The 26,387-nt window shown below is 46.9% G+C and overlaps 1 protein-coding gene across 1 annotated transcript; it reads right to left on the bottom strand.

Annotated features, from left to right (window-relative positions):
- Positions 1-1,102: 1,102 nt before the first annotated feature.
- On the bottom strand, positions 1,103-25,802 carry LOC122382491 (proteoglycan 4-like). Its single transcript, XM_043367881.1, has 9 exons — positions 25,722-25,802; positions 21,984-22,173; positions 14,894-15,203; positions 13,643-13,827; positions 8,698-10,147; positions 7,937-8,163; positions 2,921-4,339; positions 2,749-2,805; positions 1,103-1,423 (listed from the first exon to the last, which is right to left on the bottom strand). The coding sequence occupies exons 2-9, from the start codon at positions 22,152-22,154 to the stop codon at positions 1,103-1,105; spliced, it is 4,140 nt and encodes a 1,379-aa protein (XP_043223816.1). The 5' UTR covers positions 22,155-22,173; positions 25,722-25,802.
- Positions 25,803-26,387: the final 585 nt, after the last annotated feature.

Raw genomic sequence — 26,387 nt, 5'->3', positions numbered from 1 at the left:
CTGCCATGCGTCGATACACGTCTGTCATCGACGCATCGAGCTGATACAGTGACATACACCCAACAGATTAACGCTGCCTGTATATTTCACAGGAATATCTTTCGATACCTCTAGTCTGATCGTACAATGGAAAATGTGACATTTTTGGCATGTATTAAACCAGTAAGCATTCATCCGTACAGGAGGGTGATTGACAGGATAGCGTACTTCTGTAAGACGAGCATTTCTAGCATACACACACGCAAACACATCGAATGTCTAGCATCTACGTACATACCGTTCGCCCACCGAATGCGACACCACACACCCCATGGTCCCATCAGCACACGTGCGAGCAGCGGTCGCCAGGCGGCGCCCACTCACATACTGGCGCAGCCTGGCTGGAAGCCCAGACTGCGCTGGTTGTACTTGACACGGCAGCTCATCGTGCACCGGAAACAATCCACAATCGTTCGTAAAATGTCGTGTCGCCTAACGCGATCGTCGTTTCAGGTAAACTAACAATTAATTTGCTTAAACCATGGACTACCCATACTATAAGTCTAAGTCTCAGACTTCAGTAGAAACAATGAACTATGTACAATGCCGAGCCATGTGGAATAACTCATACGAATTACGCAGACACTAAAACACTAAAGATGGCCGCGTCTGTGTCCTTCATTTTGGTGTTGCGGTTTGTCTGCTTGCAGTCTTTGCCGTTGAATAGAAGTGCGAATTCTAACGTTTAGAACGTGTAGCCCTGAAACAAAAATAACAAAATAAAACCGATGACAAACCCCATGTCACCTCAATCCCCGAGCATCGGCCGCAAATCGATCACGTTGGGATGAAATATCACTATCTGCATATTTTAAAGGTACAAGCGGGGCATGGAGCTTGCGGTAACCATTACTCATACGTTAAATTGAAATCACATTGATACTTTGTAGTAAGACGAGTTTCATTTCCGTATCTACATATTAGTCAACATAATGGAGAATAAAACCAAAAGAGCTAATAGAGTTTTCTTCTCCATGATAGCGAGACAAAAACTAAAACAACGCCAAATACGCATCCTCATTATCACTGTTTACGAGCCCCCCTCCCGCCACCATGCAGCCACTTACCGTCGTTTTGGCGGGCTGACGGCAGTCGGTGGCTCGGCAGCAGCGCGCTTCCGGCTGCCTCTTGGCGCAGTGGAAGGCTGCTCGGAGGCAGCAGCAGACGGAGTCGCTTTCTGCGCCCGACCACCACGTTTAGTGGTCGGCACATCGGCAGGTACGCTGGGTTCAGTGATGGCCACTCTTCGCGACCGGCCGCCACGTTCCGAGGCTGGCACCTCATCAGTGACATCTGCCTCCTCAGAGGCGACCGCCTTTCGAGACCGGCCACCACGTTTCGGAGCTGGCACCTCGGTCACTTCTGGCTCCGACGCAACCACCTTCTGTGAACGGCCACCGCGTTTAGGGGCTGGTACCTCAGCAACTTCTTCTGATTCAGAAACTGCCTTTCGCGAACGGCCACGTTTCGGGGCCGGAACCTCAGCAGCTACTTCCGGCTCAGAGGTCTTTCGCGAGCGGCCGCGTTTCGGAGCTAGCACTTCACCAACTTCTTCTGGCTCGGACACAACCACCTTCTTTGAGCGGTCGCCACGTTTCGGGGCCGGAACCACAACGACAATCTCTGGCTCAGACTCGACCACCTTTCGCGACCGACCACCACGCTTCGGGGCTGGCACTTCAGCGACCTCTGGCTCAGACGCGACCACCTTCTTTGAGCGGCCAACGCGTTTCGGGGCCGGAACCACAGCGACAACCTCTGGCTCCGACTCTACCACCTTTCGCGATCGACCACCTCGTTTCGGGGCTGGCACCTCAGCCACTTCTGGCTCCGACGCATCCACCTTTTGAGAACGCCCACCGCGTTTCGGAGCTGACACTTCAGCGACCTCAGGCTCAGACGTTGCCGCCTTTCGTGATCGACCACCACGCTTCGGGGCTGACAACTCAGCAACCTCTGGCTCGACCCCCTTTTGTGTGCGGCCACCGCGTTTCGCAGCTGGCACTTCAGCGACCTCAGGCTCAGACGTTGCCGCCTTCCGCGATCGACCACCACGCTTCGCGATTGGCAACTCAGCGACTTCTGGCTCAGACGCAACCGCCTTTCGCGAACGGCCGCGTTTCGGAGCTGACACTTCAACGACTTCTTGCTCAGTCGTAACCTTCTGTGAGCGGCCACCGCGTTTCGGGGTGGGCACCTCAGCAATGACTTCTGGCTCAGAAGCTGCCTTTCGCGAACGACCACGTTTCGGGGCTTGCACTTCAGCGACCTTTGGCTCAGATATTGCCGCCTTTCGCGAACTACCACGTTTCGGGGCCAAAACCTCAGCGACATCCTCTGGCTCAGACAAAGCCGTTTTTCGTGATCGACCACTTCGTTTCGGAGCTGGCCCCTCAGCAACGACTTCCGGCTCAGACGTGACCGCCTTTTGCGAGCGGCCGCGTTTCGGAGCTGGCGCATCAGTGACTTCTGGCTCAGACGCAACAACCGTCTGTGAGCGGCCACCGCGTTTCGGGGTGGGCACCTCAACAATCACTTCTGGCTCAGAAGTTGCCGCTTTTCGCGATCGACCACCACGTTTTGGAGGTGGCACATCCACAACAGCTTCTGGCTCAGACGTTACCGCCTTTCGCGACCGGCCACCACGTTTCGGGGCTGGCTCAACAGCGACTACTTCTGGCTCTGAGACTACTGAAGCTGATGACTTACGAAGACGTTTCGCAGGGGCTGAAGCTTGAGGCTCTGTTGCACTGACTTCATGATTCTCTTGTGTATCAGACTTTGCCTTTTCAGAGCCACGATCACCAGGCAAAGCCTCACCAGCAGCCCGCTTTTTGCCTGGTGACGGCATTTCAGTGACAGCTGGGGAATCGCCCACAACCTCTGGCGTACTGAACAGCCTCTGCACGCCCTCAACGTTCGTTAGATCGTCAAGATGTTGGCCAGCGCGGCGTGGTGTCCTCAGCAATTTCTTCACCCCTGCTACATCCGTGTAGTCGGCCTTCGGAGAGGACACAGTCTTTGGCGTTTTCAGAAGCCTCTTGACGCCTGCGACATTCGTGTAGTCTGCCTTAGGCGACGAAACAGTCGTCGGTGTTCTAAGAAGCCTTTTGACACCTGCGACATTCGTGTAGTCGGCCTTCGGAGATGAGACAGCCGTCGGCGTTTTGAGAAGACTCTTGACACCTGCGACATTCGTGTAGTCGGCCTTCGGAGATGGAGCAGCCCTCGGAGTCTTGAGAAGCCTCTTGACACCTGCCACATTCGTGTAGTCGGCCTTCGGAGATGGAGCAGCCCTCGGAGTCTTGAGAAGCCTCTTGACACCTGCCACATTCGTGTAGTCGGCCTTCGGAGATGAGACAGCCGTCGGCGTTTTGAGAAGCCTCTTGACACCTGCGACATTCGTGTAGTCGGCCTTCGGAGATGGAGCAGCCCTTGGCGTTCTGAGAAGTTTCTTGACACCTGCGACATTCGTATAGTCTGCCTGCGGAGACGCCACAGATGTTGGCGTCTTCAAAAGCCTTTTCACGCCAGCAACCTGTGAATAGTCAGCTTTAGGCGTGCGGGCACTGGCTCTCGGTGTCTTCATCAACTTCTTTACGCCTTCAACGCTTGTGTAGTCGGCACTTGGAGTCGCGGCTTTCCCTCGCGGCGTCTTCATCAAGCCCTTGACTCCCGCAACATCCGTATAGTCTGCCTGAGGAGAAGAAGCGACAACGTTCGGAGTTCTCAACAGCTTCTTTACGCCAGCAACCTGGGTATAGTCAGCCTTAGGCGTTGTTCCAGCAGACTTCGGAGTTCTCATCATCTGTTTGACACCAGACACATTGGTATAATCCGCTTTCCTGCCCGAACGCTTGGGCGTCACCGACTCAACTTCGTCCGGGCCAGGCGCGTCCGGTGTTGCCTGCTCCAACAGCATCGCTCCGATCCTGCCGGGCGTGAGTAGCGGGCGTCGGGGCGTTCCCATCGGCGACACGAACATGTCCTGCGAAATGTCGGGCGTCTGTACGCAATCCATGTCAAAGGTTTTATCCATCGTCGTCGTCATTGACTTGCGGGAGCTGGCTGAAGACCGGCGGGACGGCGGCGACCGGACGGCCGTTAGACTCTTATCTGCCTTCGAGCGCCGCGCAGCAGGTGACTTAGTCGCCTTAGCGGCCGGCCGTGCGGCGGGCGTACGCGGCTTCTTGGCGGACAGCGCCCGTTTGGGTGCCGCCTTGCCGTGCAGTACGTAAGTTGGCGGAGACTGCGCGTGGCCTGTAGTCGGAGAGCCAAACGAGAAACTGCCAGGGACCTCCTGTGAAGAAAGAAAAGCTTGGGTTATACGATAGTGATCATCGAGCTTCGGGATCGTCAGAAAAAGCTAGTTCATGACTCTTGTAGCCGTACTGAATTTTTAGCCCACTGCAACTGTTTGCATACACTCAGTTCGTTCATTTATATGCACCATCAGTCGTTTTCTGCAGCTGAACCAGTGCTGAGTGTTTCTGTGAAACATGAGTTTTCTGTGCCAGTGCTGCCAAATCCTTTCTACGGCTGCTCCTTGGGGGATACTATAGGAGTCCTTCAAGACGATTAGAAGAATCCCTCTGCGGAATAGCTGAGGTTTTCCGTCAAGCTGTGTGTGCAAACGCTACTCATCTAGTAATCTGCGGTGATTTTAACATCAAAGGAATAAATTGGGACCACTCGCTAAGTATACACCAAGCGGGACATGCCTCAGATCAGTTTTTGAAACTAGTTCACGATAACTTTCTTTTCCAGCATGTAGATCAATACACCAGGCATCGCTTAGGCGAGCGATCCGAGATTTTAGATCTCATTTTCACAAACGAAGAGGGCATGGTCACCAATACCGAATACCTTCCAGCTATTGGGCTGAGTGATCATCTTTGCATTTCATTCGACTTGCTGTGCTATACTGAAGAAAAGCGAGACTCAACTCCAAAACCGGATTATAACCGCGCAGATTTCAGAAGAATCGGTCACATCCTTGAGAACACTGACTGGAGAGAAGTGCTGCAGAATAAAAATGTTCAAGAAGCTTGGGATTACTTTAGCGGTCACCTGCAAGCAATCCTCCAAGAGTATGTCCCCTGTCGAAAAACATCGAAAAAGAAGAGGAACATATACATGACTGACTCGGCTCTGCGCTTGAGAAGAAGAAAGGAGAAGCAGTGGAAGCGGTATTTACTCACAGGCCAGCCGCAACACTTTGCCACTTATAGAAAGACTAGGAACGCTCTTAGAGCACTGTCCAGAAAGCTGAAGAAGCAGTTTGAAAACAATCTGGTTTCGCAGATAAAAGAGAAGCCAAAAGCCTTCTGGGCATACGTGAAGACTAAGACGAAGACCCGAGTGACAGTGGAGAGCTTGAACCGGGGAGATGGAACGATCGCAGAAACTGACAGAGAGAAAGCCGAGGTGCTAAATAAGTTCTTTTCAAGCGTATTCACGAAAGAAAATCTCGAGACGATGCCGCAAATTGGTGAAGTTTACGAAGGAGAACCAATTGAAGACATAATCATAACCCCAGCAGCTGTGGCAACGAAACTGGTGTCGCTAAATCCAAGCAAGTCTCCAGGACCTGACATGTTTCACCCACGCGTCTTGAAGGAACTCTCGAGTTCTCTCAGCTTGCCACTTAGCCTGATCTTCCGAAAGTCCCTGGAAAGTGGAATACTGCCAAAACAATGGAAAGAAGCAATTGTTACACCAATTTTTAAAAAAGGAAGTCGCAGAGACCCCGGTAATTATCGACCGATTAGTCTCACGTCCGTTCCAGGAAAGATCATGGAGTCACTGATCAGAGATGCTGTACTAGAACACCTGCTTGGGAATCGATTACTGACAGACGCCCAGTACGGATTTCTTCCAAAGAAGTCGTGTGAGGCGCAACTTCTTACATGCATGGAAGACTGGACGAATATGTTGGAACAAGGGAAACCAGTTGATGTAGTGTATCTAGATTTCAGAAAGGCATTTGATACCGTGCCTCACGAACGACTTTTGAAAAAGCTAGCAGCTTATGGAATCAGAGGGAAGCTACATGTGTGGATGTCAGACTTTTTGAAAGGGAGGCGACAGCGGGTCAATGTTGACGGTGAACTATCAGGGTGGAAAAGCGTGGATAGTGGAATCCCACAAGGTTCAGTGCTGGGGCCTCTGTGTTTCCTTATCTTTGTCAACGATATCCCGTCTGTCGTATCAAAACCACTGAAGTTATTTGCAGACGATACCAAGGTATACGGAGATGTGACATCACAAGAAAATATTGAGGCACTGCAGAGTGATATCGATGCTATTGTGAAGTGGACATCTATATGGCAGCTGCCTCTAAACACAAACAAGTGTCATACTCTGCACCTCGGCCACCGAAATCCAAGGCACACATATCACATAGCAGGGAACATGATCGACGGCGTCACCAATGAAAGGGATCTTGGAGTCGTAGTTGACGAAAAACTTGCCTTTCACGATCAGACGGCAGTAGCAATGAAGAAGGCAAATGCGATTCTGGGGCTGATTCGGAAATCCTTTGATTTTCTTAACTCAAAAGCAATGTCCATGCTGTATAAAGCCTTAGTTCGGCCGATAATTGAATACGGAAATATCGTTTGGGGCCCCACGTACATCGGTGATCAGAAGAAAATTGAAAGAATTCAAAGACGTGCAACCCGACTCGTTCCAGAAATACGCCAACTGTCATACCAGGACAGACTTAAGAAGTTGAACTTGCCAAGTCTGGTCTACAGGAGAAAAAGAGGTGACATGCTCACTATGTATAAAATCATGACTGGCAAAATGCAGATGGACCCATTGTTTGAGCCCGTAGCAGGAGAGCATCGCACCAGGGGACACCAGCTGCGACTCAGGAAACCCTTAGCTGTCAAAACAGTGAGACGTCATCATCTGGGAGTTAGAGCAATTGACGACTGGAATAGCTTACCGCAAGATGTGGTGACTGCGCCGTCCTTGAATTCGTTTAAATCAAGTCTGGATCAGTTTTGGTGCGAGAAGTGGTATGAACTGGAATGGCGACGCTGTTAACTGAAGAGGTCATATTTCAAGCCCACTGATATTCAACGTAGACGCAAGTCCGGACTGAGATAAACACATGGCCTATTCAAAACAAAACTACGTATGGGAGCTACAGGCCTCATGAAGAGGCCTCACTTCCTGAAATCCTTCAAAGTCAAAAGTCAAAGTCAAAGTCAAAGGCATTTATAAGATTGGGCCTAGTGATCTGACCCGAAACAATGCTGGCAGGGTTGTGCTCGACTAAAAAAAAAATTGCCGACTCGACTCATCATTCAACTTCAGAAAGCCCTGACTCAACTCTGACTCAAAGAAGGAGCTGAATTTTTCCCTTGACTCGACTCATGACTCAAGCGGCTCAATGAAAATGTGAGTCGACTCAAACTTGACTCAAATTTTTTGTTGAGTCAAGTGAGTTGACTCAAAATTGACTCAGATAAAAAATTGTTGAGCGGGGGGGGGGGGGTAAAAAAAATCAGGCAGCAGGGCAAGGGCTAAGTTATTAAGCGGGGGGGGGGGTGAAAAGCTTATATTATAAATTGTTTCTAGAGAGTTGAGTCAGCTGACTCATGTTCCTAAATGCTTGACTCAGCTCAATGTCAAAAGTTATTTTACTGAGTCAGCTCTGACTCAACTCAACACCTTAATATTTTTGTCCGACTCAACTCTGACTCAACTCAACAGTTCAACATTTTATCCGACTCGACTCAAATCTGACTCATTTGAGTCAGAGTTGAGTCAAATTTCTGACTCGACTCATGAGTCAAGCACAACCCTGAATGCTGGACATGCTAAAAATGAGCCAGGCCAAATTAAAATGATCACAATATTTGCACTGTTGTTTTCGTGAACTTACCGTACTCAACGTGGGTGTTTTGAGAGCTTTCGGTTTCTTGGTTTTCGCCGGAGCCTTCTTGGCAGACTTAGCGAGCTTCATGTATTTGTTCTTTAGATTTTTCTTTAACATATCCGCGTAGGTCAGCTTGAACTTGCGGCTTGGCGTCTTTCCACGGGTGCTTTTCGACGCGGTCTTCGGTGTCTTTGCGTTCTGACGAGGTGTTGCCGGCGTTTTCTTCGCAACATCTAAAACAAAACCGAGATAAAGTCAGAAAAACAACGAAGCACAGCTTCACTAACTACTACAAGCGCATACCAGTACTCTGTCCTACATATAGCCAGCTACTGAAATGTTACATACATGATATTTCGTTAGGTGAGCGAACGATGGCACTATTTATCTTTCAATATCTGTACGGAACAAGACTTAATGAAAGTGTGCAGCGACATCAATCAAATCTCCTTTTATAAAATGAAACGTTCCGAACTGAAGTGAATCTTGATTTGCTTGTTTATTGGGGTTTTTGGGCGCGCCGACCGCAAAGGTCATTTTGGTCAGTTAAAAAAAAAAAACATGTAAAATCACAAACGTATTTCCAGATTACGATAATGGCTGGTGAAATGCACCTCCAATGACATCATAACAAAGGATTCTGTCCAAAAATACATATTTTCTCCATTCACCTTATAACCTTATAAGACAATAAAGGCTACATTGTATATTTTAAACCAAAAAGAGGACTTCATATGTACCGTATCAATGCGCAGATAAGCACTCACCTTTAAGTTTCTTCGCAGTCGAGGCGGCAGGCGTGGCGGATGCTCGCTTCGCGGACCTGGATAGCGCCGTTTTCGACATGGAGACACGTATGGTAGGAGTCTGAGCAGCAGTCCCGGCCTGGCCACTCGAGGCCCGCGAAGTTTTCTTTCCGCTTTTAACGACCAAAGTCGATTCGCTCTTCCTTCTCGGTGTGATCGTTGTTGCCTTAGCAGAGCGCGGTGTAACCTTCGAGGATGTGACAGCCACTGAGCGCCGCTGCATCGACCCTGGTGTCTTAGGAGTGCCTGTCTCCTTGGACATGGACTTCATTGGCGTGCTGCCCCGCTTGGGAGTAGTCGTTTTGGGACTGGCAACTTTACTCGGGGTAACCGACTTGGGACTTTCCGCTGCCTTTCTTGAGGCAGCTGGAGTCTTCTTAGGAGTCGGTGTTTTACTGGCGGGGGTCTTTCCAGGAGACACCGTGCTCTTAGGTGTGTGTACATTTGCAGACATCGGTGTCTTGACAGTTTTCGGCGTGGAAAGCGTCCCCTTCGGACTGCGCGGCGTCACTTTCGACGCCAACAAAGACACCGAACGCCGCTCCACGGAAGCAGGCGACTTTTCTGAGGCGCGCAAGCTCTTGGGAGTAACTGCTTTGGGGCTAGTTAGCCTTTTAGGAGTAAGCATACTAGCTGCACTTGTCACCTTCTTAGGAGTGGGCGTTTTACGGCTGGCTACTACTTTCTTTGGAGTGGCAGTCTTAGGCGTGAGAGCTTTCTTCGAAGTGGACAGCTTAGGAGTCGCTGTCTTTGTAGGAGTGACAGTCTTAGGAGAATTACCCTTCTTCGGAGTAGCATCTTTTATCGGAGTAGTTCCCTTTTTCAGAGTAGTACCCTTGTCCGGAGTAATACCCTTCCTCGGAGTAGTGCCCCTCTTAGGAGTAGTTAACTTCTCCAGAGTAGCACCCTTCTTCGGAGTTGGTGTAGCCAGGATCAGAGACTTCTTCGGAGTTGGTGTTCCCTGGATCGGAGACTTGTTGGGAGTAGGCCTGGTAAGGGAAGTTCCCCTTGGACTCGGTGTGACAAGCACGTCTTTATTGTTGACTACCGTCAACGCGGTAGAGAGGACATCGGCCGTGCTCGCCATCCTGGGGCTGGAGCGCGGCGACGAAGATGGCTTCGCAGGAGATGCCCCTTTACCGGACTTGGGCGTGCTCTGGGGCGACGTTATAGTGGACGTGCCCTTTTGAGCGGGTTCCCTTGGGGACGTTTTCGGTGACGACTTCTTGGGAGTGGCATTCACCGTCGCGCCCAACGTGGCGATCCCCGACTTGGGACTTTGTTTCGGAGACGGGCGTTTGGCCGGAGTGGACGGCTTCGGCGACTTTGACTGCGAGCGTCTCAGTTTGCGCTTGAGGAGGCCTCTGACCGGGGTGTGTACCACGGTGTCCGACTCCTCCATGATGACCGTCTGCCGAACAAAACCCACCACTGGCATTAGACTTTACCAAAGGTGAAAGCAAGTGGAGCGCAAGTTACTATGTAGCGAAGTTCATACATCATAAAAAATACTATTTATTTTTACTACACATACAAATGGTTTAAACAATACTTTCTGCTCCTCTCTTGTAGTTCGTTTGAATTATTGTCACTGCGTAACAAAGGTAAAAGAAAAACCGGGTACGCACTCAGTTTTATGTAACTAGGACCTGCTGGAAAAACTAGCCCGACCTTTTTATTTGTTTGCTTATTGGGAATTTAGGGTACACCGACTAGTGGCCTTTTCGCGCACATATCCCGAACTTTCAAAGGACAGCCCAGATATTCTTGCAGCACTGTATGACATTTATATTTTATGATGATAAATAGTCTAGTTATTATTCTTGTAAAGTCATGTACACAATGATTAGGTTCCAGAACACCATTCGTTTCCAAGGATTATCTCCTTATTTCGTTCACATACTTTTCTAGACTCTTGTAATTTGAATTTTTGAAAGTAAACGGCGAAGTACTTTGACATATAACTATTTATGCATTGTGACAAAGCATTGTCGCATAGCATTATGGCATATATTTGTTTTTAAAGATAACCTCATGCTCAATAATTGCAACATGCGAAAGGTTCCAAAATTAATTAAAAAATGAATATATTTCGGACACGGTCCTTCCTCAGTTCAGAATTGCAAATGCGAGAAAATTAAAAGGCGCCTCTTTTGAACGAGCGTCATTGTAAACACTCAAGTCTCAAACGCCGAATTACAAGCAATCATGACACACTGAACCGGAAAATTGCACCTGCAACTTCTCCTTATGTCCCTGAGGTCATCTCAGGTCACGAATGGTATCTAACAGTTTTCGCTCGTCACTTTTTAGAGCGATGAAACCGCTTTGGCTGTGTTCAGCTCGACGATACGATCGACTGATATGCAGCACGACCTTTTCCGGTCAGGTCATGAGTCATGACCTTGACTTGAGATCAAATTTCAAAGTTGAACTTTCAAGGTCAAATAATAGTTCATTCGATGCGTCTCGTCGGAAAGAAGACGATGTTGGTGAAAGTAAGCTCGTGCAAGCTTTGAGTCAAAAGTTGTTACAAAAAAAAACTCAGTAAAAACGCCTATTTTGGCAGTTTTTTTTGTCCCCTGCATGCTAAACCGTTGACCTAAGGTCAAAGCTGAGGACAGTATTAAAAAATAACGTTAAAAGAGCTTTCGAATGCGCTTTTCCGCAGCGCCACAGCATCTATCCGTTCCTGAGCTATGCGCCCGTTCGTCGAATATTGTCGAAGTTTGACCTGGAAGTCGCCGAAATTTTACCCAGCAAATCGTGCAAATCCAGGAGCCCCAGCGGGGCGTCGGGGCACGGGTCAAGCTCTAACTATATTGCCTTCGATACGATTTTCGATGCCTTCATAGCACAATAACAATACAAATTGCATATGGACCGTCCGAGGTGCAAATACAGGGTGTCTCATAAGTTCGTTCTCACATTATATTTGCATGTGAAACAGAGTACATTGCGTCTTGATATATTTGTGACCCCTCAATGTGCTCCCCATTTAATAGGCAAACACATGAACACATGCTGCGGAATGCCAACCGGCATGTTTGGCTGCATAGCAGGCTTAAAGTTAATCCAGACTGACTTGACATGCGTCGTGAGCTCCTCGAGGCTGGAACAGCGCTACGCTTCGACGAGCCTAATTTTCAGCATAACCAACAAATTTTTTTGAAATTCTGACCCGATGAGGTGCCTGGCATGTGGTTTTGCCACAAACGCCTGTCACAGTCTCCTTGCACCGCTTTTAAGCTTTGCTTGACCTGTGCACTGATGCACTGTCTTGCCTGAAGATGGGCCTACGACCTCTCGGATGCCATTTTCTCCTCTATAAATGTGTTCATACTCGCGGTTCGAGTTCAGCTTGAGGGTTGAAACTCCTCCTAGATGTTCTTGGAAAAGCATTATGCTTCCCAAAGCTGTTTCTGGGACACCAATCGCAACCTGGTCAGCGTCTGGACGCTTATAACCCCACAATACCGTGACCTTGGCCTTTCGCATAGGAACATAACGGGACGAAAAGGAGGCCTCCTCCTCCTTCGCCCTTATGGGGTTGTTTTCGGGTTTGGACGGGTGTTTCATCTCGAACGTGGACTAGTTAGTCCAGATGACCTGGTTGATGTCCTCAGCCCTTTAGTTTTTTTAGCCTCAGGCGTAACGAAACTCATGTTTGGCCATTTTAAGACGTTTTTGACTGTTTTGAGCCCTCCGGTAAGCAAAGCTTAAGTCACCTTGAGTTATGTACCCCGAAAGAACACTCTTAGACAGCTGGTAATCCATCCTGAAAAGTCTGCTTACCAACTTTCTAACCCTTTGACCTTTTTGATGGCCACTTTGGCGCCACACAGTTTTGGCCGCATGGCTCACTCCTGAGAGCTGACAAAAAAGAGGATAAACTTGCAATGATTGACTCCCGACAAATCATCGGTGTCACTTGCTGACTGTGCGTCCAGTTAGCGATGGACATTGTCTACAGACTGGTAGGCCTCAATCACCCTCAATCAGTGTCCCAAAATTTGCCAGTTTGGGTGGGAAGTAACATCCAAATCAAAATAATTTTCCACTCCCACCTCCAATTTTCCAGAGCGATTTTTCACTCCCTAGTTTACCAATTAAGAGCATCTGCGTGCACCAGCTTGTACCTCCTTCCATATCTGATTCAATGATCTTTTGAGGCAGCTCCCACATCCTCCAACACTCACAAATTAATTGTTGATATATGTTTTCTGCTCTTTTTTGTACTTTTCTAACTGGCAATTTTCCACTCTCAGCCCTCTTTATAGTGACGAATATTCCCCTCTGACGCCCAAGCCAAAATATAATTTTGGGACACTGCCCTCAATCGTCGCGAATGGTCACGTGCTGACTAAATACCGAGACGTACCCGTATTGGAGACCTCTATGTTGCGGCGTTAGCCGTCTGTGTAGGAAACGGGCTCTCTAGCAAAACTATTTTGTCTACAGAAATTAGTTACTTTGGAGCATATTTCTACCAGCCATGGCAACCACGTAAGCCCAGTAACGAACCAATTCCAGCGTGCCTTTAAGCAAGAGAGCCTAAAAACGTAAAATTTAGGTGAGAACGAACTAATGGGACACCCTGTAAATCGTACCTACCTGGATCATAGGTCAGTTTTGCCGACAGAAATCTGGCCGGCTGAGAGTATTTTTAGACTGAAGCCGCCCACGTGTTTCGTGAAACGCTGATGTGAAAAAAATACCAGCCTTCATAAATGATATTTTCACATCAGCAGTTGTTTTTCCGCGCGGTTGGTGAAACTTGTGGACGAAATTAACGGCTAAATATAATCAAAGTCGGCGTTATTTCTGTTGGCAAAACTGGCCTGAGGCCAGCCAGGCGCGGCTGGTCGGGTCCGGGAGCCAGCCACCGCTCCAGTCGGCCACCCACCTGCACCAGCGGAGTGTGAGTCGACAGGCGGCCGCCCTTCTTGACCGGCGTCGACGGCGGCAGCTTCCGGTTGAACTGCTCCGGACTCAGCATCGGACCGAACGAGACCCGCTTCCGTTTGGCCTCGCTGGCGCCCAGCACCGAGAGCACCTCCTCCGAGTGAATTCGTTTGAGAGGCCGCCCGCCTACAGGAGACGAGGTGTTCCATTAGGAAACGGTGGAGTCTATCGACTCTAGCTTTTTTCACGCTGGGTCAAGCTAAAGTAAAGTTTTCTCACTAAACATGTCTTCTCTTACCATCGAGTTGCTTTGAATAAAAGATACCATCACGCACCTACCAGATTGAGAAACATTTCAGCCACCTGATATCTATAGTCACCTTGTGTTCTTAAAATGTCAGGAGGGACAAAAACGAATGGAAATTCCGTTTACATACATGCTGTGTCGATCAGAAACGCGTGTCAGTACGTCATGCAAATCATTCCGCGATTTCTTGCATTGACCGCTAGGAAAGTGTTAATAGTAATCGTTCATTTTCAATATCGCCAATATCCGTGCTTCAGAAACAACACAAAAAATGACACATTAACTATCGATTAGTCAAAACTGATAACTGAGAATACGCTAAATAGTTCATCTAGAACACATTAAAAGTAATTAACTTGCCATAGTGCTGCTTAAACAACGACGTCGAAATGATCTGAATACCGGAATGCCATTTGAGTAACTAATTGACGAAATAACGGAATGTCTCCCCGCAATGTGAACTGACTTTGTTATTTCGTTCGAAAGCTGTCGAGAATCACTGAATGGAAACAAATTTAATTGTTGTAAGCATGTATTATGCTAAAATGACAAGAGTCAATTTGTACTTGGCTTCGATGTTTCCATGCTTAGGCACCATATTTAAATCAGTATCACATGTTTCCATACAGTGACCCTCAACAGCTCCGTCGCAGAGTCGTCACTCGGCAGAGCTAGGATTTCGCAGCGACAAAGTCGTATCAAGCCTGAGTATCTCATAATTATAGCGGGTATCTCAGATCGTACTGGTAGCTCCATTTAACTCGGTGGGAGCAGTCGAGTGTCAGACGTTATTCACAGATCGTCTCAGGGTATTTCGTGCCCGTCACCTGTCGGGCTGTCAGGCGCGGTCCAGGTGGATTACGAGACCGTTTGGCCGGCGGGCACAAAAAGTGATCAGCGCTGCCGCCGCCACCACCCCGAGGCCCAGCCAGAGCAGGCCGTTACCTTCAGCGGAGCCGGGCGCCGCCTGGCCGGCCGTGTCGCCGTTGCCGCTGCCCGGGTCGTTTTCCTTCTCGCCGGCGGCGGCGGGCCGCGGTCGTGCGCCGCTGCTGCGGCGTCTGGTCGGAGTCGGCAGCTGCTCGCCGGCACCGGTGGCCGGCAGCTCCAGCGGCGAGCCCTCCGGGTACGTCCAGCGGAACGTCCGCTCGCCCACGGTGAACAGGTCGCCGTGGCGCAGCGGCCGCGGCTGGTCCAGCTCCACCACCTCGCCGTTCACCAGCGGCGGGTTGGTGCTCGACAGCGTTGCTAGCCTTGCCTGTAACAGAACACACAAACACACACGTTCATACTAACAGGCGACATTGTTGACGGTACGAAAGTATCTCCGCCACTATCCAGCAAGCCACTGTCAATATATTAACCCGCGCCCCGCTGGGCTATTCACTTCAGCCATATGCGCCCTGCTGGGGGGGGGGGGGCAGATTCTGCCCCCCCCCCTGTCTAACTTCCGAACCGATGGTCGTAGAAAGACGGGGACGACGGCAATCGAAAGCTCTCAACAAGGCGGATCTAAATTGCCCTTTTATTTTTGCTTTAGCAGGTCAGAGGTCAGGTCCAGGTCAGGTCAAGGGTACAAAATGCAAGTTTCTACAGTATCGGCCTTGCACTGTAGTTGCCGAAGAATGGACTGAGACCGATTGCCCAAAACGTGTTCTTAGGCTACCAAGACAATATTCGTTGCATACAATAGGTATCATGCAAAGGTCAAGGTCAGGTCAGGTCACCAAAAACGAAATATAGAAAACGACACGTGCGACAATGTCTTATGGGTCATTTTATTCATAGAATTCAATAGGCACACTCAATGAGTGATATGGACCACATCTGGATGAATTTCAGGTCGAGTTCAGGTCAAGGTCAGGTCAAGTGAGGTCAAATTTTGAAGTTGGTTGTTAAGGCCTAAAATGTGTATATCTGATGGAGTTTTTCACGGCGAATCGAATGATGCTATTTTTGTTTCCGTTCGAGGTCTAGAACTTCCAAAAATTTATGTTTCAAAAATTTTGTGTGTCGTGACGTCATAAAATTTTGAATAACTCCCACATTTTTTAACCGATTCTTCTAAAAATTGGTATGTAGGTGTACATAGACCACTTCTCTGACATATATTCCGGTTTTTTCGATACACTCAAAACTTTGGATTTTATAATTATTTTCCCAAATATCAGTTTTCTGAAGAAAAAAATGTGGGCCAAAATCCAAAATTTTCAAAAAAACGAGATATCCATTTGATAGACAAAGTAAAATCACGTATAACCTTTTTTGTTACGTCTTGATTCCTTTAAAAAAGATGTTAGCGGCGTTTGAAATTTTGCCGTGCTCGAGGCGAAAATGGCGAGGACGTCACTAAAATACCATTTTCTCAAACAATTTCCGACGGATTTCGCTCAAATTTTTAGGGAACGTGTCAAATTGATGTATGATGAGGTACTGAGAGTTTGACGTCGCTGGCGTAACGCGTTTAGAAGTTATTGACGAAAAAGGGGAGGGGGCAGATTCTGCCCTCTCCCCCTCCCCAGCGGGGCGCGGGTTAACCTTCCAGGCGGTGGGGGGGGGGCATTTTTTTGCCCCCCCCCTTTACTTTTTTCGATATATCTCGAGAACCGCTGCGCCGATCGTCACCAAACTTTCAGTACCCTCCCGGGAGCAGCTAGCGCACATGGTGACCAAAAATTTTTTCCAAAGGCTATGATAGGTTGGCCGCTAATGACGTAAGAGTGACGTCATTTTTGCCATTTTCGACCCAAAAAAAGGTTTCGCGGGAAGAGCTGTCAGGCCTACAGCTTTAGAGATACAGAAAAATGTTTTTGACATAAAAGGTGTGGAATCAAAAGGGCTACAAAACTGCTATTTCGGTTTTTCGAATTTTTTGGATTTTGACCCCCAAAAATCAAAAAATAGATTTTTTGAATATAATAGCCAAAAAATCCAAAAAGTTTTTTGAATTTCGAAAAAACCGGAATATATGTAATAGTCCCTATCGCCTTCTATCTACATACCGAATTTGAGATCGATACCTCGTTTTTTGGCCAAGTTATAGCGAAAAAACTGTTCAAAATTGATGACGTCAAATTTTCAAACTCAATTTTTAGCAATTCTAGACCTCGTAGCGCAAAACAAAGACCACCATTAGACTCCCCGTGACAAGCTGCATCGAATCGATACCCATTTTATGCAAAAATATCAACTTTGAAATTTGAGCTTTTTTGACCTGACCTTGACCTGACCTCCACCAGAAAGTGACCTAAACCGTACCTGATGGTCTTATAACCAACACCATTGAGTTGGAAATGAAAAACTGGCCATAAAACATGCATCACATCACCTTAGTAAAGTTGGGCTCATGTGGTGACCCTTGGTGACCTTTGGTGACCTGACCTGTGACCTGACCTGGTATGACCAGTGACCTCTAATAGCAACATATGTACTAGACAACTGACGCCTTATCGCTGATTTTCGACAAAATGCGTTTTACTCGGTGTTATAGCGCTTTCCCTAGAAGCCCTGTGAACGGTGAAACATTTTATCTTTGACCTGACCTGTGACGTCATCGGTGACCCCGAGGTCAATGAAATTTGGTTTCCCTCGACAAATTTGACAGGGCTATCGAACGCCGTTTGAATTTTCCGGATCCGTCCAGTAGTTTCGGAGATACGGGGGGGGGCAAAAAAGTGCCCCCCCCCCCCCACCGCGTGGAAGGTGGCTGGTAGGCCCACCGCCTGCCGGGTTAACACGCGCAGTGGAAGGGGGGGGGGGATTTCGCCCACCCCTCCTGTTTTTCGCCAATAACTCGCGCCGCAAACATAATATTAATGTGGAACTTCGGCTACCTGTCCAGAATTGAATTGCAGATCTTCTCGTCATCGTGCAAGAAATAAGAAAATCGGTTCACAACTTTTCTAGTAATAGCGGTGTAAAGTAAAACATCTTGCAGTTTTTGTAATGCCAGAACATTACCGCAGTAGAACTTTGTGCTAACAGTTGTCTTAAGCCATCATATAAAGCTGAATGAGTGCACCGTGGCTCAAAATGTCTCGCAATTTGATTTTCGATGGGTGCCTGGCAGGGATGCGGAGCCGTGGAACTTTCAGACGGCTCCGGCTCCGGAGAAAAATATCGCCTCCGCTTCCGGATGAATTGCAATGGCGGCTCCCGCTCCGAGTAAAATGGTCCGGCTCCGGCTCCTACTCAGTATATCCCCTATGCCATTAATTAACCCTCGCTGGAACTATTGGTTTTCTTCGTTCATTAGGGTTTACGGGCGCGTCGACTGCGGTGGTCATTTTACGCCCACTATTGGTTTTCTAAATACGTGCCGGTCGAGGGGGCGGGGCGGGTACAGCCCTCTCGCCGTTCCGTTTCGCCCTTGGTTGAGCTAGCGCGTCGCGGAAAAAAACGAGCGTGTGCGCCGTTACCAAACGCAGAGATTGACGCCGGATTTTAGCATCCTGGGTCAACCAGTGACGTCTGAGGTCAGGTCAAGTGCCCCAAGGTACGGTTCCGTTTTTGGTGAATAACCTCGCAAAGAAATGGCTGCAGAGCCGCGGTTTTGGCAGCATCGTGTTCGCCTCACACAGGCGAGTCGAATGATATACTTTTTGTTTGGGTGAGGTCAACTTTGGTTGTTGACCTCGGGTCACGGTCAAGTCAACGCCCCCAGGTCACGAAATTGGTCGAAGAAGATCATGTCGCATGCCATTCGATTCGGCAGGTCTTCCTGAGTCCATTAAGGCTTTCCCGACTCGCTAGCTCAATTTCATCGGCAGTTATTGACGAAAAAACTAATACCATCCAAATGACGGCATAAATGACGTCACCCAAGGTCAAAATTGCAAAAGTGACGCATGGAACCAGGGTTGTGCTCGACTCAAAAAATTTGCCGACTCGACTCATCATTCAACTTCAGAATGCCCTGACTCAACTCTGACTCAAACAAGGAGCTGATTTTTTCCCTGACTCGACTCATGACTCAAGCGGCTCAATGAAAATATGAGTTGACTCAAACTTGACTCAAATTTTTTGTTGAGTCAAGTGTGTTGACTCAAAATTGACTCAGATAAAAAAGTTGTTGAGCGGGGGGGGGGTTGAAAAAAATCCGGCAGCAGGGCCAGGCCTAAGTTGTTAACCCTATTCCTGGCGGGCTCCGCCGGGACAAGAAACTGGCGGGGGGGCCGATTCGGCCCCCCCTCAGATCTCAAAAACTACACATCGCAGCGACAAACGGTAAACGGCATCGGATACGCACGGTCAAGATCTACAATTTTTACCAAGGTCATTTTCAGGTCAGGTCAAAGATGACGTCACAGGGGTCGAAAAAGTCAAAATGGCGGCGCTAGATATGGAGAGAGTTTTTCTCGAATAACTTTCGAATTAGTCAAGATAGGAACAAACTAAGGGCATCATCGTCATCCTCTCGTCAATCCGCATCGAATGATATATATGTTGACCTCGAAAGGTCAAGGTCAAAGGTTGACCTCAGGTCACGTGACCTCGAGGTCATCATGTATATCATTCGATGCGTCTTGACGAGCTGAACACAATGAGACCATCCACGCGTCTGTATCTTGTTCCTGTACGGAGTTATTGGCCAAAAACCTTTGGTGACCTTTGATGACGTCACATGACCTCACAGCTGCCCAACAGCAAAACAGACCTCAAGGTAGTGAAGGTTGATCGTATATGAAGTCATGTATGGTATATGGGGCCATTCCGACCCGTTTTAGTTGTAAAAACAGGGAGTTGATTTTTCCCCCATTGACTTATAATGGGGAGGTCGCGAAACTGACCTGACCTTAGGTCACCGATATCAAAATTCCGAGATATACAAATTGCACATACTGGTACCCTAACCAAAGCCTGAAGAGAAGAAATTGATCGGTCAAAAACTCTAGCTTTGGCGTGATTGCAAACTTTTCTGAGGTAGGGTCACCAAACCGCCTCTGGTGACCTGACCTGAGGTCAGATCAACTCAAATTTTCAGACATGTTGCGTAGAAGCCTTTTAGGAAAAGTCAGAAAATTTGAGCTTCCTAGCTCAACGCGTTTGGGAGAAATAACCAAAAAACCTCAGGGGGGGGGGCTCCTGAGGCCCCCCCCCCCGCCAGGAATAGGGTTAAGCGGGGGAGAATGAAAAACTTATACAATATATTGTTTCTAGAAAGTTGAGTCAGCTGACTCATGTTCCTAAATGTTTTTGACTCAACTCAATGTCAAAAGTTATTTTACTGACTCAACTCTGACTCAACTCAACAGCTCAACATTTTATCCGACTCGACTCAAATCTGACTCATTTGAGTCAGAGTTAAGTCAAATTTCTGACTCGACTCATGAGTCAAGCACAACCCTGCATGGAACCTTGCAAAGAGTGCACGAAATCACGATTCTGTGTGCTTGAGATAGTTGAAGATCGTTCCCGGTGCCAGAAGAGCAGTTTTCATTTTTCCCCATTGACTTTAGTTGAGTGAGTTCACGAAAATGACCTGACCTCATATGACCTTTAGGAAAAATGCGAGATTTACAAGTTAAGAGACTCCTAATGAATACTAGGTCCTGCAAGTTTCATTTCCCTGTGAAAGCTCCTCTGGCAGTGAGGGCGTTGCGAAGTTGCGACATCTGAAGACCGTGCAGAGGTTCACTTATGACGTCATAGGTCAGTGACCTGACCTGACCCGAAAATGCAGTTGGTGTCAAAAGATCCGGCTGGAATCAAAGGTCAGGTCTGCCAAGTTTCAGCTCTCTATCGCAGGCGTGTTTGGAGCTATCGTGAAAAAAAAACATACGGGGGGAGGGGGGTCGGCACCCGCCACCCCTTGGCCGGCAAGGGTTAAAAATGGGTGGTAGAAAAAAGGCGATTGGAATTGGATTGGTGCACGCTGCTTCTGTATTTGCATAACAAGGCTATTTTGAATACCACATGTTTTACTGCCTGGTAGGTACTGTCAAACCGAACTAGGTCAATATTTTTTTTCCTCTTCAATAAAAGAGCCGGAGCCGCCCCTTTTTTGACGGCTCCGGGCTATATTGGGCCGCCTGTTCCAGCGCCTCCAGAAACCTCCAGAAAGCTCTAGAATCCTCCAGAGAGCGTTCCAGCGCCTCCAGAAAGCTCACACCAAAGCTCCAGAAACCTCTAGTAGCCTCCATAGAGTTGCTAGGTCCACATTTCTCTGGAGGCTCTGGTCTACAGTTTTGGCGCACATGTGACAATTACGAATGTAATCAAAGGACTTTTGACTGTTATTTTACAATTTGAATGCAAGGGAAAACACATTATTATAATTTTGCAAATATTTCATCCCAAAATCAAAAACAAATTTTGTTTTTCAAGAGTCAACCATCTTCATTCTTTTGGTATCCGTGACACAAATCTCCAGATTGCGTTCCAGCAACTCCAGTAAAACTTCTGGTAGAGCCTCCAGTCAAGAATTTCTACCGAAGGCGCTGGGACAGGCCCAATGGCCAATGTTTCACGGCTCCGGCTCCGGCTCGGGGCAAAATATGCCGGCTCCGGCTCCGCACCCCTGCCTGGCCGTCTTCACTGTTGGGGTGTTGTAGCCATATGACGTCCACACACGCCTTTTTCGAGCGGTTCAAATGACGGAATACCTTTGTTAGACCACTGCAGATGAGCTGCTGAAGCTCTCCAGCAAGACATGCCGAAAGTCCGTTTGCAAAGTTGAGAACGGGAATTGATTCACCATGGTTGCCTTTTAGTGGATTAAGCTGAAAACGGACTTTACTCTTACCTGACTCTGGATAATAATTGACTCGAGTCGAGACCGGTCACCAAAAGCACACAGTCCCCAACATCGATAGCTAAGGAATATCTTATAAAAGTATGATGCTTGTATATCACTAGCATCGAGCGCACCGTAATTTTAGCCAGAAAATAAATGTTCGGGTGATTCTGGGACACCCTGTAGGTGCCAAATTTTCCCAGATCGAACTTCAACATCACTAAACCCATGACAAGGGCGTACAGTAAGTATAATAACACCGCACAATAAATCAGCCAACAGCAGGCGTTTCGTCTGACTGACCTGTCCGTCTGGCCCGACGTCGACGCGGCAGTGGTGTCGGGACACGGTGGGCAGCTGGACGCGCACATCGCAGTCCGAGTGGCGGCCGATGATGCACGAGTCGGTCACTAGCGGGAACGACGAGCCCTCGGCACCGGTCCGCCGTACCACCACGACGAAACCGTGCGCCATCTCAGAAAGCCCGGTTCACCTGCAAACAGGCAAGTTGTGCAGTAAATGGTTAAAACGAACAAAAGTATTTCATGACCATTCAACATAAACTGACAGTAAAAAATTATGAATAAAGATTGTAAGAAGTTTGTGCTAGAGGTAAGAAATTTAGAAAGGCAATGCTGAATTGTACTGAGGCTGCAGTCTGCATAATGGAAATAGACTGCAAAGCATAGCCATTTCAGGGACTGAATAGCACAAGAGCACTCAACTGTAATACAGCCACAGACACAGTGCAACTTTACCAAAGGAAGTGCAGGCCCCAATGTGCTACTGAGCTGAACTGCTGCACTAGCACATCTTTGTAAAAGGAAATGACAATTTATAAGTGTTGGTGTCATTGGTAATGGTGAGAGATGGTGTGGACTGTGGAGTTCCAGCCTGGTTGATTTCAGCTGGTGAAGATAAATTACCCTAATTGGTGTGTCTCAATGACCCCATTGCCATGCTTTGCAGTCTGGACCACAGCCTCCTCAGGCTGGTGCATGTTACCTATCTTTTACATATTCCTTGCATTAACCCTCGCACCGACGGGGGGGCGGATATCCCCCCCCCCCCTGAGGTTTTTCGCGAATTGCGGGAAAACCGCGGCGCGTAGCGCCGCGAAATTTAGTATGACTATAACCTCATCAATTTTACACATGGTGTGCAAGTTTGAACCTCCTACCTTTTAAGGTCAGGTCACCAGGTCACTTTGAATGACCCAACCTCAAGTCACTTTTTTTGCAACTTTGTCACCGTGCCAGAGCTACAGTAGATGTCGGAGGCCTAGGAAAGTCGCAGGATATTATTAGGTCATTAGTAGCTACAATTTGTATATCTCGGAATTTTGATATCGGTGACCTAAGGTCAGGTCAATTTCGCGACCTCCCCATTATAAGTCAATGGGGGAAAAATCAACTCCCTGTTTTTACCACTAAAACGGGTCGGAACGGCCCCATATACCATACATGACTTCATATACGATCAACCTTCACTACCTTGAGGTCTGTTTTGCTGTTGGGCAGCTGTGAGGTCATGTGACGTCATCAAAGGTCACCAAAGGTTTTTGGCCAATAACTCCGTACAGGAACAAGATACAGACGCGTGGATGGTCTCATTGTGTTCAGCTCGTCAAGACGCATCGAATGATATACATGATGACCTCGAGGTCACGTGACCTGAGGTCAACCTTTGACCTTGACCTTTCGAGGTCAACATATATATCATTCGATGCGGATTGACGAGAGGATCACGATGATGCCCTTAGTTTGTTCCTATCTTGACTAATTCGAAAGTTATTCGAGAAAAACTCTCCAAATCTAGCGCCACCATTTTGACTTTTTCGACCCCTGTGACGTCATCTTTGACCTGACCTGAAAATGACCTTAGTAAAAATTGTAGATCTTGGCCGTGCGTATCCAATGCCGTTTACCGCTTGTCGCTATTTTGTTTCGTTCTCGAGATCTCAGGGGGGCGGTCATCCCCCCCGTCGGTCAAAGTTGGCGCAGACCCCCGTCGGTGCGCGGGTTAACATATCAGACATGCTATATGACCAGACTGCAAGGCATGGCTGAGAGCTAGAAAATCACATCAGCCATGGTGTAACAAGTCCCCACCAGCATGCCAACCTAGGTGAAATTGCCCTTTTGCACCCTCGGCTCAAATTGAATAAGAGGGGGTTGGGTTTTGTGGTGTGTCCAACCTCTGAGGGTTATACAACAAATTGAATAAGAATATGGTCATTTATCATATGATCATTTAATCCTAGCAAAATTGGGTACATTACAAGCAGAAATTAAACCAGATCTAACCTGACCTAACCTTAACTAACATAACATAACCTTACCTAACTTAGTGTGTGACTAGATGTAACAGTAGGTACCAGTACCTTTTAAACGTGCTGTGTATAGTATCATTAGCATCATTGTATGATCCCACTTTTCAACATTAAAAGGATGTGTAATTTTTTCATGCTTGTTTTGTGAAATTCTTCAGTTTTTAAAGGGTGCATAACAATAAAGAGGAAATCACCCCAACCAGGCTGGATATCAGCATTAGCCCACACCAAACAAAATAAATTTTACCACTGTGAGGAGAATTATTTGATACTGGTGACAACCTCAATGAAAGGCTACATAGGTTTTACCAACCACCACAGTTGGGCAAACTAGACCTTTGGAATCAAAATATGGAGGCATGAAAAGATTGATTCTTTTTGGGCATAAATGCAGACCATTTCTAACTTACCAATCACATAAAAATAAGAGAGTGTTTCAAGAAGGAGCATGCCTGATCTTGAACAGGAATGCTTGAACTATCTCCTAAGCAAAATAATATTGCTCCTATCATAACAATTTGAATTCTATAGGTAGTGAAACGCAATCAAGGAATTGATTCACTTTAAACAGATAATCATAATATTGATTCCCCATCAGCTGGCTAATCATTATTTTGATTCACAGGTAATGTTAACAGATAGGCAACAATGACTTGCAAGAATACAGCATTTATCTTGCTATTATTCTCATTTAGTGGTATCCTCAGCACCACAACTGATACCTATAGCATTGTTGTACTTTACCTTCACTACATTTGATAACAATTCACAATTTTTAAATGTCAATAATACAAAAACTGAAGCAACAGGTAAAAACCATATAAATAATATAAAAGCACTACAACAATGATAATTAGGGGTTTAAAAATTTCATTTTGCCATTTTACACAAATACTGATTGGTTAGTATGTGATTCATGATACAAAAATAACATACAGTGTGATTTCCTCAAAACAGCTTTTACGTGATGGACAGTGGCTCTGTCTTTTTCCCATTCACAAGGCCAAAGGGACAATTTCTTAGCTTTAAGGTAACACTTTTTGCAAACCTACCACATTTTTCTACCATTTAAAAGAAAAATCTCACCGTCATGGGCCTTTTTTCAACCGTAACGATTCATTTGAAGTCAAAAGTGTACCCAAATGAATCAAAAAATTGATTCCATGCCCATATTTGGTCATGGCTCCTCCCACCAGAATCAAATTATTGATGCCTCCATATTTTGATTCCAAAAGTCTAGTTTGCCCAACTGACCAAGTGCATCATTTTGGAAAGTGCTGTGGAAGCTGCCAGTGCAGCAATTTAGAACATGGCCTAATTAGAATCTGTACCACTCCAGAAAAAATCAACTGCACTACAGCAAATCTACAACACACCACACATCAGCTGAATATCCCAGTGACATGATTTTATCAACATTGCCACATACCTACCTACACACTAGCCGAGCAGTGCGCCAGTGCGGAAAGTATGGATTGCCAATGACTGATAACTTGATAAAAAAGTTTAACTAGGTAGGCATATTAAAATCTATTTAACTCAGCCTTAGCGCAGAGATAAGTGAACGGTTGAATGAAGAGTTTTAATCAAAATTGAAAAGCTGGCAATCCTGACGACACAGGTCAATTCGATGTTTACATAACAGCTTCATCTTCATGCATATTTATCCATCAAAGTAAGGTGAAGGGCAAAATAATGTCATCACTCACCTTACGACTTACGAGGACAGGAGAAGGATAATTAAAAAAGACAATATAAAACAAATATCACATAATCATCCAACTGCGCGCGCGCCACTTTTCAAACTGAATTTCAAAAAGTTTTTATAGATGTTTGGTGGCGTAGCGTAATGAAAGTAGTTTAGGTTTAACTAATTTTGTTTTTTATCTTTTGTCTTGACAAACTATCAATTATGCACTTCTTTGATATAAATCATTTATTTCATTCAATTTGCTAGTAAAATTACTAATTTTGTTTTTTTCCTTTTAAATATATTGAAGCAAGTTTAAGGGAGTTCTTCCGCGTATAGTGATGGACTAGTGAAAAGTGTATGTATTTGACTTAGGAGGTGGCACTGGTAAAAACTGAATTAAGTACTGAGATTCGTCAAATCAGTTTTAAATTTTTTTTTCTGAAAAAATATCATATGTTTCTTGTGCTTTACGCGCAGGCCACAAGCGAATTTGTTTTGACATAAAATAGTACTTTTATCATCCCAGTACTTCTTTCCCAGTACCACCCCAATACTAAGCACGAAGTTGATTATAAAATAATTTGAATAGATACCATCAGTGCACACAACTATGAATTTTTCAGGAAATTTGCATTTGACTGGATATTTTACGCTTCTTGTATCTATGCCCTAAATGTGCCGG

The sequence above is a fragment of the Amphibalanus amphitrite genome, unplaced genomic scaffold, assembly GCF_019059575.1.
Source record: "Amphibalanus amphitrite isolate SeventyFive unplaced genomic scaffold, NRLGWU_Aamphi_draft 000140F_arrow, whole genome shotgun sequence".
In the NCBI taxonomy this organism is placed as follows: domain Eukaryota; kingdom Metazoa; phylum Arthropoda; class Thecostraca; order Balanomorpha; family Balanidae; genus Amphibalanus; species Amphibalanus amphitrite.
The sequence above is the reverse complement of the archived record's forward strand: the minus strand, read 5'-3'. Positions and strand labels throughout refer to the sequence as shown.